This window comes from Carlito syrichta, unplaced genomic scaffold (assembly GCF_000164805.1).
Source record: "Carlito syrichta isolate Samal-C Ts95f unplaced genomic scaffold, Tarsius_syrichta-2.0.1 Scaffold308816, whole genome shotgun sequence".
Taxonomy (NCBI): Eukaryota; Metazoa; Chordata; class Mammalia; order Primates; family Tarsiidae; genus Carlito; species Carlito syrichta.
In genome coordinates, this window is record NW_007252912.1 from 247355 (window position 1) to 261013 (window position 13659).

Genomic DNA, 13659 nt, shown 5'->3' on the forward strand with positions numbered 1-13659 from the left:
GCGTGGTGGCTCAAACCTGTAATCCCAGCACTTTGGAAGGCCGAGGTGAAAGGATTGCCTGAACGCTCGGGTTCGAGACCAGCCTGGGCAAAGTGTTGAGACCTGGTCTCTACAGTAAATCAAAAAATTAGCTGGGCATGGTGGCACATGCCTATAGTTCTAGCTACTTAGAAGGCTGGGGCAGAAGGATCGCCTGAGCCCAGCAGGTCGAGACTGCGGTGGCAACAGAGTGAGACTCTGTCAAAAAAAAAAAAAACAACAACAACAAAAGCAGGGTATAGTCTTTGGGGTAGTCATTCCACTTTTAAGCATTTATCTTAAGGAAATAAGCAGAGATGAACACAAAAATTAATGAACAAGGACATTTATCACAGTATTTGTACTATAAAAACAGGAAACAACCTAGTTTATATCAATGTGCTAGAAAACTAGTATTTTCCAATATTATCTAAGTATATGGGAAAATACTCATAATATGTCAATTGAATGAAACAAGTTATACGACATGCACCCTGTTTTTTATTTCTTCTAAGTATACATATGCACAAAAAAGCTGGGAAACCTATACAACAAAATAATAATATCACTTTTCTCTGGATGTCATGATTATTTCTTTCTTAAACTTGCAGTAAGTCACAGATTTGCTACAGTAAACATTAATTCTTTTATAATCAGAAATAATTTTGTTATAAAAATAGATAATAGCTAATATAGATGAAATACTTGTTATATGCTGAGAGCTAACATGGGTTAATTTATTTAAAGCTTACAATAACCCTATGAGGATGACACTATTATGACCTCATGTTACCAATAAAGATTCTGAGGTTTAGGGGGTTAAATAACTTGCATGATGGCTCAAATCATAAGAAATGATGCCTTTTATTGGGTTTCTAGGGGGTTCTTCAAAAGGTGAGCAATGGCAGAACCTTGGCCTCCCAGACCCAGGGATGGCTACACCAGAGAGAATGACCTCTTTGAGAACAGTACTGGGAACTGTATGGCCTGATGTGGAACCTGAAATCTACATGGAGAAAGAGGCCCCCTGGGGTGTCTGAGTGAGAGCCTACACAAGGCAGCCAATCAGTGAACATAGGGACCACAGATATGGAGGAGCCAGGGCACCTCAGTGTTTCTGATGAGCCCTTGCAGGAAAAGGAGATCCCAGTGATTGGAGAATCAACTAGAGAGCAGGCATGTTTTACTCATAGCTCTGACCAGCTCCAACTCCCACCAGTCATTACAGGACCAGCTTCCCAGAGCCTGGTGGAGAGAAGGAGGGTACTCTAGGGATGACACAGAGCCAGGGACTTAGCTGTGGTCTCATTTCATCACTCATGCTTTAAATATAAGTTCTGATGTGATCAAGGCGCCAGAGATAAAATACTTTTCTCAAGCTAAGCAGGCAGGATCTGGTATCCAATTTGGACAAGATAGTGGAAAACAGACTCAGGGGGAAAAAATCCCTTGGCCTCAGCACTAGCACACGGGAGTTGAAGAATCTGACACCTTAACATTGTACAATAAACAAATGTAGGCATGGTTTCCTCTGTTTTCTTCAAAACATTTATGATAGATATGATGCAAGAGGGAAGGATTTCAACAGTTTGCTCTTCTCTTCTCAGCTGAAGAAGTCTGGATTATGCCTCAAGATATAGCACAAGCATCAGCTTCTGTGGAAGTATTTCCCCTTCTTCCCCAAGCAACAAGGCCATCCCGCTTCTGCGCATGTTTAATAAATAATTTGCTTGCCTGTCATACTGTCTGTCTCTCCTGCTGGAGCATAAGCTCAGTGGACTGCTTTTTCCTATCACCTCTCCCTCGCATGCACCCTATGCCTGCCATGTAGTAAGTGCTAAGTAAATGTTGATTGTTTTAATAGCTATGATCTTCTAGAATTTCCAGAGCTGGGAATCAGACCCCATTTTGGATCTCTGATATTTGAAACAATATGATAAAAGCTAAGAATCTTTCCTCAGCAAAAAGCACACGCACAAGAAAATTCCCAATTATATAGCACAAATACACACACTAACACGTACACAAAAGTGTGCATGTAAACCTGGAGAAATTTGAATAAGAGAGGCAAATTGGATCAATATCAGTAAACAGGTTATGATATTGTACTATAATATTGCAAGATGTTATCTCTGGGAAGCTAGACTCTCTCTGTATTATTGCTTATAACGGCATGTGAATCTAAAATTAACTCAATAAAAACTTCAATTAAAAACCCCAAATTCCCATACATTGTCCTTTGAGAATAAACAGACCTACCTGAACCCACCTATGATTCCTAAATTAAGAGTTCCCCAGTATAGCCCAACCTTTACATTGTTGGATGGGAAAACTGATGGGAAAGGGTGTGTTCCATTATTCAGATCCGTGGTGGTAGAGGTGGGAGGAACCAGATCTCTTTCCTTACACTACAGCTGGTTTCTGAGAGAGTGAGAGTGCACCCATATTGTGTTGTTTACTTGATTTAGAAAGGTAAGACAGACATCAGGGCAATTAATATTCTCTGGTGTGGAGAGAGCACTGAGGCTAGGTAGGGCAATTTGTCTTTAGGCTCATTTGGTACTTTTCATTGCATTCTAGGCTGCCTGTGTTCAGTCTGTGGACTGAGAATTACTTCATTCACAAGCAAGGTGGCTTGGAAAGGTGTTAGGTTCCAGCAGCCTTTTGGATTCTGAGTACTAAAAGAAGAGTAAACAGTGTCTATGGGCTATACCAGCAGACTGGACATATGGGGAATAGGATAGAAAGAAAAAAAGGAAAAAGAAAGGGGGTACATGAGGAGAGAAGACAGCAAAAGAGCGTGGTGTGGGGAGAAGACAGTGAAGGAGAGGAAGTATTTATTTAGGGAGTAGGGAGTGGATGTGGTCAGTTGGGCCACCAGCTGCTTATCAAGGCAGAACCTTTAAGGACGAAGGTTATATGCTCTACCCTGAAGACTGCTAGGACTGAAATTGTCAGATGGTCAAATGGTCAAGATCTTCCTTTCATGAAAATCACTCATGATCTGGTGCTAAAGCCTCTCCAGTAGTTAAGAGTTTGGTGCTTCTCTGGTGCCTATTTCTACCTTATACAAGCTACTTAATCACTTTGTGCCTCAGTCCCATCACTTGTAAAATAAGGATAATAATAGTACCCACCTCTAAACTATGAGAATCAACGAATTCATCATTTACTTAGAAGAGTACTTGACATATAGTGAGTGCTTAATAGATGCTGTCCCTTATTATTGTGACTACTTGATGGAGGCTCATTTCCTCTTGCTGTTCCGCCAAAGATGGAGACAAGATTCACATCCTTCCTCTAAGAACCAACCATTAATTTGTAGACACTAAATCACCCATCAGTTTTCTCTTTTCTGTACACACTATCTGTTCTTTCTTTTGCTTGGGGACCCAACTTCACAACTATCCTCCAGAATCAGAATTTAAAGATGAGCACATAATTTCCTGGTAAATGAGGGGTCTTCCTACTTTGGGTTACCTCTGTTGACTAGAGAACAAATACTCCTATGAGACAAGAGTTTCTTTTTTTCCATCAGACAGGAAAGCAGTATGAACTTACATTTCTATCTTCACAAATGAATTTCACAGCACTGTTTAGATGCCTCTGTGCTTGCAATTGCACCTGCTTTGGTGAATTTAATGTTTAAATTTTATCAGGAATCAAGCTAGAGCAATGGTGAACTGCTTAATTTGGAAAATAAAGAACAAAATGTAGACAGATTTCCCCTCTGGCTCCCTGCAAAGTGTCCTCTTCCTCTACAGTGTTTCTGTAAGTCTCTTGGAGACATCTCACATAGGCTCACCAACAAATCTTCTCCATTCACAAACTTCTGACAAATACCAGGTCTCTGTACAGTTCTATGGAGTCTCCTGCTAGTCTATCAGGCACCCTCAATCAAGAGACAACCTAGATCAGCATAGAAGACTTCTTAGAGGGCTTAGGGCCTGAACTGATCTTGAATGACAGGTAGGGTTCATGAAGATACAAAGGGAATCCAGGGAGCCAGGACAAGGTGAGCAGAGGGTGAAAGTAGGAATGAAATGGTCTGGGGAGTAAGGGGACCAACTAAGTTGAGGGAAGAGCTTGTAGTGAGAGGGAAGGCTATATTGAAATGCTTTGTGAGGAGGCCATGTGAGAAGGTCGTAGGAGAGCATAAGAAAGGGAGGGCCCTTGAGTAATATTCCAGGTAGAGTAATATTCTAGCAGAACTATCGGCTCCATGGCTTTGGGCCTGTGTTTCTCCCAAAAGATACCTTGTCATGTTTACTCAGATATCCTGGATATTTTCTTTCATAATTATAAAAGCAATATGTATTCACTATAGAAGAATCAAGTAAGCACAAAGAGAAAATGAAAAGCAATCCCACTCACCAGAAGTAACAACTATTAATACTTTTCTGTGTAGCTTTCAGAAGTCTCTTATATATTTATATGGTTAATAAAATTGGGGTTATAGCATATATATTGTTTTATAAGGCATTTTTGTATTTAATATATTATGAATAATATTCTATGTCAATAAACATACTTATTTACTTTTTTAAAATTTATTTTAATTAATTAATTTTTTTTTTTTTTTTTGAGTTGGAGTCTCACTCTGTCACCCAGACTGGAGTGCAGTGGCCGCTCCTGGCCACCACAGCCTCGACCTGCTGGGCTCCGGCGATCCTTCTGCCTCAGCCTTCCAAGTGGCCGAAATTACAGGCGTGTGCTACCACGCCTGGCTGATTTTTTAATTTATTGTAGAGATGAGGTCTCTCCGCCCAGACAGGTCTCGAACCTGCGGGCTCAGGCAACCCACTCACCTCAGCCTCCCAAAGGCGCGGGATTACAGGCTGAGCCACCGAGCCCGGCTTAAACATACTTTTAAAATTTTAGGTTTACCCAGGGTCCTGGAATGACAAACTTTGCCTTCCATTTCCAATATATATATTTTTCCTGTAACAGAAAAATATTTCATTTGATAACTGAGAATGCAATCTGGACATCATTGGCATCACCAGGGGATATGGCCATTTCTCTCTTCTTTATTTTAGCCAAATTGTAGTAGCTGGGGGAAAGGGCTACTTAAATCTGTGGCAAAGTTCCTGGCCACAACATTTTGGCTACATCTATAAAATTCTAATCCAGGTAAAAGGTCAATAGAAACTTATCTTTTCTGAAAAGTGCAAAGGAGAGGACTAGAGATAAATACCAATGAACTGCAGGCATCATGTTGTATGCTGAGTGCAGAAACCTTCTGGTGGCTGAGCAGAACATGGCAGGTTTTTCATGAGCAGAGCCACTAAGATGTTGACTGCTCGGGACTTCATTTTGGGGCTTTCTAGGAGCATAGAAGGCCTAGGTAAAAAGAACATGTTATCCCTTTCAACTGTGGCACCCTTTTCAGATTCTAAGCTGACAGGAGAATGAGACTGATTAATTGTATTAATTATTGGATTTGTTCCTAAGTGATTTTCTCTCTGCACAAGTCTTCTGAATGTCTGTTTGATGGCAAGGGAAGAGAGGGGGTGTCCTTTTTGCTTTTTGCTCCATCTCTACCTCTCCTTGAATTTCCTTCCACATTTCCACTTTATCCAATGGCTTTCTTGCTACATGATGTTTTTGATATCCCTATGTTCTGTTTCTAAACACCACTATGTATTTCACTGCAAACACTGAAGGACTCCAACTGGCATTTGAGGGCATTTAAAATCAGAGCCCACTTAGAAATTATAATAGGCTGGGCATGGTAGCTCAAGCCTATAATCCCAACACTTTGGGAGGCTGAGGTGAGAGGGTTGCCTGAGAGCCCAGGGGTTCGAGACCAGCCTGGGCAACTTGTAGAGACCTCGTCTCTACAATAAATGAAAAAAAATTAGCCAGGCATGGTAGTGCATGCCTGTAGTTCTGGCTACTCGGGAGGCTGAGGCAGAAGGATTGCCTGAGCCCAGCAAGTCAATGCTGGAGTGGCCATGAGTGTGCCACTGCATTCCAGCCTAGGCAATGGAGGAGACTAAAACTCAAAAAAAAAAAAAAAAAATTATAATAAAAGTAATGATATCTGGCACTTATTGGACATCAATCATATACTGTTTTGATGTTATACATTTATAGTTTAATTCTCAGAAGAACCTTAGTACTTGAATATTACAACTATTCTCACTTTATGGAAGAAAAAAATCAGACTCAGGAAAATTAGGTAATTTGCCAAACTTCACACAGCTAGGGAGTTGTACAACCAGGTCCATCTGACTCCTGAACCATTTCTTACACTCTTTACTTTCTGTCTCAGTAGGTTCAGACATCAGGGAACTAGAAGAAACAACAACAAAATAAGCCTAATGTAAGGCCAAGAGAATTGCTGACAAATAAGATACATCTCATTCCTTCTCCATGTTTAAGGTCAATTTTTACATCTTGGCTAAGAGTGCCTATTATAAAGCTATTTGCTCAAGGTTACCCTCCTCCTACCCCGCCCCCATCAGCAGATGATTTTTATTTATAGCTGTGTTTAAACATCATGGGCAACATTCAGACTTGCTGTACACTGAATTTGCCATATCTGAGAAAACATTCTTTCTCAAAGCATATTTGCTTTATTCTCTATTTTTTGCCAAAAAAAAGGACAATCCTTTTTGGTTTACTTTTACATTTTTGCTTTAAATATTCCTCAGTTCTGAATTGAGTCAGTCAAATTTGTTAAGACCAGATTAATCAAAATGAATTTTCAGAGCCATTGGTTATTTTGAGCTGTACAAAATAAGCGAACATTCTGGATTTTTTCCTGAAAGACATTCTGATTAATTTAATTCTGCATTGTTTATAATTGTGTATGCTTTACTTCACTACCTGAATGCTAACAAGAGCTTCCTAGAATTCATTCCTTAAGAAGTTAAGTCATGACATCTAATTATTTGGCAGGATGCTTTAAGTACATATAATTATATCTTCCCTCCATTTTGTGGTGGTGGTGAGCCAAGTAATCTGCATCAAGAGAAAATAAATAACACCTACATTAATGCTACTAACAAGGAGCTAACAGTACTTTAGAAAAACTCATTATACTTTTAGCACATAGTGGGTGTTCAATACTTTATAATCTATCAAACTAATATCAGTACCACCTTTCCAGGTAAATGAAGCTAGGCAAAGAGAAATTATGTTGGTCTTGTTCCATGTCAGTCCTTGTAAGGTCAGCTGTGTGACTGTGACTGAGACCTTGCACTTGGGAGCATGCAGTTTTAAGTCCTGACCATTACCTTGGGCAAGTCCCTTCTCTTTTCTGAGTGCCTGTCTGCTTCTTGCCCTATCAGACAGGACCAATTCTCAAACAGGCTCAGGGCAATGGTAAAGAATAAGATAGCACACAAGGTATGGCTGATTTTTTCCCCCTCATTCAATAGGCAATTACTCTTCTATTATTTGGGGAACTGCAAAACAGGGTCTAATTGGGCTAAAAGGACTTTTTCCAGGTCTGGTAAATCAAGTACGTGATAAGCCTTCTGGAGTAGATCTGAAGTACTTTCTTCTGGACACAGGAGTGGGAGGTAACCAAGGGAAAGCAGAGTTGCAATTTCCAGTCTGGGGAGGCCAAGCCAGTTGGCCTAGTCAAGCAAGTTGTCTTGGGTGAAGGATTTTCATTCCAGCCATTGGCTGATAGGGCCTCCAAGTCCTTCTTCAGCCTTGGTGGGGATGATGTCCTCAGAGCCTCAGAGTGACTGCTCTCTTCCAGTGCAATGCTGAATGCTTGGATGCGGCAGAGTTAACGGCTATTGAGGGTGGGATTTCAGAAGACAGGCGATCAGGTTAACTCTTGTATGGTTAAATGTCTTTTGAAAGCTTCTAGGACCAGGCGTGGCAGCTCAAACTTGTCATCCCAGTACTCTGGGAGGCCGAGGTGGGAGGATCACTTGAGCCCAGGAGTTTGAGACCAGCCTGGGCAACATAACGAGACCCCATTTCTACAAGTTTTGTTGCTGTTATTGTTGTTAAAACTAGGTGTGGTAGGGTCCCTGCCTGTAGGCCCACCTACTTGGAGGCTGAGGTGGAAGGATCGCCTGGGCTCAGGAAGTGGAGGCTGCAAGCCGTGATCGTCTCTCTCGGATCCTGGGGCAACATTACCTCTCTTCTGACTATCCATTTTCAGCCAGTATCGCTGGGAGAATTCAAGCTCCTGGGCGGGGTCCCTTGCCTGTTTGAATGACCCCTCTATCCCCTAGGTATGGGATGTGGCACATAGTTGGGGGATCCAGGCTTTAAAACGCGGGTTGCAGCCGTTTCTGCCACCACCCAGACGCGGTCAGGACAGGTGCATCCATCTTTTACGGGCGTCCCTTCTGGGCGGGCAGGGGTAATTGAACTCGGAGGAAAGCGACGACGGGAGAGGCGTGGTCAGAGACCCAGAGAAAAGCCCAACCCTCGCCGTCGCGCCCGGGGACAGGTGTGTGTCGGTGGAGTCAGGTGCACTGCGCGGCACTCCCCCGGCAGGTACGACCTCCTCCGCCTACGAGTGACCTAATTGCAAAGTGCCAGCAGCGCCCGGGGTGGGAGGGATGTGGGGGGAGGTGACTCCAACCAGGCTGCCACTCGCCGCCCGTTCCCGTCCCCAAAGATGCGGAAATCCCACAAGATTGCAGCGCTACTGCACCACGGAGTAGCCACAGAGGTCGCAGATCTCGTTTCTGTGATCAGGTTGCCAGTCCTTAGGCGAAGAGCTGAGACATAGCACCAGAGACGCCTTCCCAAGGAAGTAGCCCCAGCCAGCCAGGAGCCCCGCTCCCACCCGGACTGCGCCTGCGTGGCCGCGCCTGCGCCTGCGCCTTGCGGAACGTAGCGCTCAGGGATTAGCCCGTTCGCCGCGGCAAGCTCTGCGCTTGCTCGGATTCCATTCTTCCAGTCTCCCGCGACCTCTCCTTTCTGGGAGACCACGCCCTAAAAGCGAAGGCGCCTCAGTTACCAACCGGGTACGCTGCGCCTGCGCTTTGGCCCCTAGTTTGGACCCCTACTCCGGTCAAGTGGCCGACCCAAGTCAGCTCGGCAGTTGCGCAGTTCACGTCCCGGCCCTCTTCCCCCTCCGGTCTCCGCCGACGCCGGGCGTGACGTCACCACGCCGGGCGGCCGCCATTACAGAGAGCCGAGCTCCGGAGCCAGAGCGAGCTAAAAAGGAGGCGCAGGGGCCGGAGGTCGGGCGCTGCAGGGAGAGTCAGCGGGCCAGCGCCGACCAGCCGTCAGTGGCGACAGGAGGACCCCGGGAACCGGCGGCGGCGTGTGCGTGTGGCCCGTGTGCGGGCGGCGGCGCGGGAGCAGCGCGGAGAGGCAGCCTGTTCGGGCGGGTGGCATCATGGACGAGAAGGTGTTCACTAAGGAGCTGGACCAGTGGATCGAGCAGCTGAACGAGTGCAAGCAGCTGTCGGAGTCCCAGGTCAAGAGCCTCTGCGAGAAGGTAAGCTGCACTCCGGCTGCGGGAGCCGCCGCGGAGACGAGCCCGCCGAAAGGGAGGCGGCCGTGGGGAGGGTGCAACATGGCGGAGGCTGCCGGCCCGGACCCCGGAGCCTCCTAGACCGGCGCCCTGCCCGGCCGGCGGCGGCTCCCGGCGACCCGGCGCCCCCTGCCTCCTGCGCAGGGATTGGTTGTCGCTGCCACCGCCGCCTAAAATGGCGCCGTTCACCGACTCCGGGGCTTTTGAGCCTCCCGGCCTTGGCGCGGGGTGGGGTAGTAGGGGGAGCCGAGACCCTGTGGGCCAGCGTCTGGGACAGTCTAGAGATCAAGGTGAGGGGACTTGGGCTCTGCGGCCTGGGGACGGGGCTTGGGCCTCTGCGGTCGGGTAAGAGGCTTTTCACTTGTTCTCAGGCCTAATTCTTAGGTCCAGTGCTGCCCACAGGATCCCCCCAAAAGCAGTCTTGCAGGCCACATCCCGGAACCTGTCTAAAGGTCACACGGCTTTAGTACCATCCTGGATGGTTTTTTTTAAAACTCACCAGGCGATTTTCTCCAGAGACCTACTTGAAGGGTGTCTCTAAGAATTTTAAAATTAATCTCTAACCGAATTTTTACGGAGGTCATGGTGTAGTTATAAGGGAGGAGTATAATTTAACTTTCATAGTTGGCAGAAATTAAAAATGTGGTGAGTCATACTACCTAAGGAGCTCTTGGATTGGAAATAAAGTGTCAGTTTAACCTATGATTTATATGCTGACTCAAATTGGGTAGCGTGGAACCTTTCTTTAAGCCATTTTGAAATGAGCAACATAAACTGAGAGAGCGGCAAATTTTGTATCCTCGTTCTTTGTTGGAAAAGTTACTTGATTGTATTTTGTGGCTGTCGACTGAGCTCTTACTGTATTTCAGACATTATGTTTAGTGTTTAAATAATTTATCCCACAGATTGAGAATGGAGTGTTGTAGTCCACTTAATAACTCCAAACTTTGTATTTTATATTACCTGATTTAGTTTTGTTTCCCCCTGGTAATTGGGGAAATCTTGTGTCCTATTTAGCTATCAGCTGTATTGTATTTTTGAATTCTTTAGTGCAGTTTTCTGAAGTATACAAAAGACTGATCTACACTATGAACGTTTTAACTTCTCTCTTCAAAATTAGCTTTGCTGCATGTCATTTTAGTACACATTAGTGGAATATCATTGGCATTTAGCATTAGTGATAAGTTAATGGAGAGCTATTATACTGACTCACTTGTGGTTTGATGTGAAAATTAGATTTATGCATTTGATGTATGTTTTCAAGACAGGCTTTTTCAGAAACCATGCTGTGAACAATTGGAATTTAACTAAGTGGAACTTAGATTTATTTATTCCCAAATAAAACAAAACAGGGATTTATTTATCTCTGAACAAAACTCCACTACTAATTGTTGAGGTGGCAAGTCATCTGCTGGAGCTGAATATTAGTGGTAGCAATTGTATTGATTCTTCTGTTTCTTGACTCCTGATTCTCTCGCATCTAATGAAATTGGTATTTATTTTAAAGGTTTAGAAATTGACCTTTAAAAATTACTTAATACATATTTCCAGGTCTTAATTTCTAGGTACTCTAAATGATGATTTTACTGATTTTCTTAGGAATTGGTACTTAATATAGAAGACTTTAAGTCAGTAGTTGGCTGGTTGACTAGTCTTTTGTGAAGAAAACACTGAAAGGGAGTTAACAATGTACATTGGAAGACTGAACTTCGAGTTAGACCTGAACAGTAGTCTTCTTTCTGCCTCTGAGTGAGAGACTGCGACAGACTTTGGGGCAACCACTTCACTTGGTCCTCCTTTTCCTGTCTATAAAGTAGGGTTAAAACATGTTCTGAGGTTACTTTTAACTTTCTGAGATTATGCGATGAGTTTCATTTTAAATTAGTACTTTGTGCGTAAATATTGAACACTTATTGACTATCCAAGATTGCATATTCTTATGGGGGGGAATGAAAAGCAACGTAGAATAAGCATGATTTTTGTCAAGGAGAGTAGAATTTAGTTAGAAAGACAAACATGGTATGGAAGTAAGTGGGAGATGGACCATAGAAGTAGAGGATTTGTGCTTTGAGACTGTAGAAAACAATACGGGATGCTAAAGTGGGGTGGCTGAAGCTTAATGGCTTCAGTGTTCATTGTTTACCACATCTTTATAAAACTGAGGTGTAATGAGATAAATCTATTTATTATTAGATCTCCATTGCTTACTCAGCATGTGCAGTTTTTAGTTCTCAGCCACTTTTAGGTGTTACATAAAAGTTTCCATGGAATAGGTCTTTTTTGGTGAGTATCATTATACAGCCCTCATACTGTGTCTTTAACTTGTAAGTATTTCATCTTTGGGATTATGTTAAACTTTGAAGCTTAAATTAGTTTGAAGGCAGTTTTTTAGGTACGTTGGATCCATGACTCGTTACCTATTATACAAGTCTTTCTAGTAAAACACAAGTTCTCTTTTGATTGTTAATATTTGTGTAGCCAGTGGCATCTCTGGGTGAAAGCTACATATGCTTTGGTGTGATTGCCTTCTAAATAACAATTTTGAAAATATTGAGGTCTAAATTTTTTATTAGTATATAATAGTAGTATTTTTTTTTAAAGAAACTTTTTAGAGAATTTTTTGATAATAGTTGATCATTTCTTCGGTAAGAAGGAATGATAATGTAAAAAGCTTCCCGTTGTCCACCTGAAGATGCCTGATCTGAATTAAATACTTAAATAGTAAAGATAGATGTATCTTGTGATTAAAAAATCATGAAGCCATTATTATGGTATCTCAACAATTAACAGTGGTAGGTGTTCAAAATGGAGAGACTCTTAAGTATGCATTTATAGACAAGGGTGAACATGGTTTTTATGTTACTGGCTAGTTAAAAATGTTTTTTAAGATGTGATTTAGGTTTATATGAATGTCAGGGTTGTTATGTGTGTAATATACTTTGTCATTTTGAGGTTCATAATTTGTTTAAAAATTCAGTGTACATTTTTATCCCAGCACAGTTCTACAAGAAATAGCATTACTACATCTGTATAATTGGTCTGGTGTGCTTCCATCTACATATTGAAAAAAGTAAATAGTATCAACTTGCTTTTGCATTAACCACAGTAAACAGTCTTTTATTATATGACTTATGCTTTGATTTAACTTGGGTATGATTTTTGACTTTGTGCTTTCAGGTCTTACCAAACATGTGGAAAATGTTGTTTGATAGCCAAATTTTTTTTCCCTAAGGCATTCTTTACCTAGGTATGCTGTTTTCCATTGCTCTGCAAGCACTATAAATAAAATGCAGTCATTAAGACTTCATTTAGTTTTGACATTTGTTACATGAGTATGGAAAAAGCAAACTGTTTCCTTCTAATTAGATGAACTGAAAAATATTTGACCAAGATTCATTCTTACATGAAGTAGGTAATATATTTGTGTGTGTGTGTGTGTGTGCTTACCTTACAAGGCTGTTTGGCTCATTTCCCTAGAAGTAATTTGTATTTTTGAGAACAAACAGGTGGGAAAAGCATGTTATAGAACATTATTTTCATCATACTTTCTTTTTTTTTTGAGTTGGAGTCTCACTCCTCTGTCGCCCAGACTGGAGTGCAGTGGCTGCTCCCGGCCACCGCAGCCTTGACCTGCTGGGCTCTGGCAATCCTTTCGCCTCAGCCTTCCAAGTAGCTGGAACTACAGGCGTGTGCTACCATGCGCGGCTAATTTTTTTGATTTATTGTAGAGATGAAGTCTCGCCAAGTTGCCCAGTTGGGTCTCGAACCCGTGGGCTCAGGCAATTCACTCACCTCAGCCTCCCAAGGCGCGGAATTACAGGCTGAGCCACTGAACCCGGCTTATCATACTTTCATATACATAATTGCCTTAAGTTTATAAGATGGTTGTTCTCAGTTGTGAATATAGACCAAAGACTCAGAAAAATAAAATGATAACAGGATTTAAAATTATAAAATGGCTGTTCTCAGTTGTGAATATAGACCGAAGACTCAGAAAAATAAAATGGTGACAGGATTTAAAATTGAGATTGCCTAGTTTTATGGATTCTAAAGCCTAATGTTCTAGTATTGCTTCCCAGATCCCTTCTCTTTTCAGAGGTAGTATTGATAATGAAAAATATAAGTGAATGGCGTCAAATTGGATTGTGAAATCAACAATTTTGTAAAATGGAACATTA

At 42.6% G+C, this 13659-nt stretch overlaps 2 protein-coding genes across 3 annotated transcripts in view; both read left to right on the plus strand.

Annotated features, from left to right (window-relative positions):
• Nucleotides 1-1781, plus strand: part of CDKL3 (cyclin dependent kinase like 3) — a 128741-nt gene extending 126960 nt beyond the window's left edge. Inside the window, exon 13 of the mRNA XM_021716434.1 lies at nt 1626-1781. Coding sequence (XP_021572109.1) covers nt 1626-1629 — 4 coding nt within the window. The 3' untranslated portion in view covers nt 1630-1781. The remainder of the gene's footprint in view (nt 1-1625) is intronic.
• A 7155-nt stretch (nt 1782-8936) lies between these two features.
• The window catches only part of PPP2CA (protein phosphatase 2 catalytic subunit alpha), a 34853-nt gene continuing 30130 nt past the window's right edge, over nt 8937-13659 (plus strand). The window contains exons 1-2 of one of the 2 annotated variants that reach the window (XM_021716437.1): nt 9136-9212; nt 9247-9445. In XM_021716437.1, coding sequence (XP_021572112.1) covers nt 9344-9445 — 102 coding nt within the window. In that variant the 5' untranslated portion in view covers nt 9136-9212; nt 9247-9343. Of the gene's footprint in view, nt 9446-13659 lie in introns of both variants that reach the window. The other variant, XM_008065869.2, reaches the window with a different exon arrangement.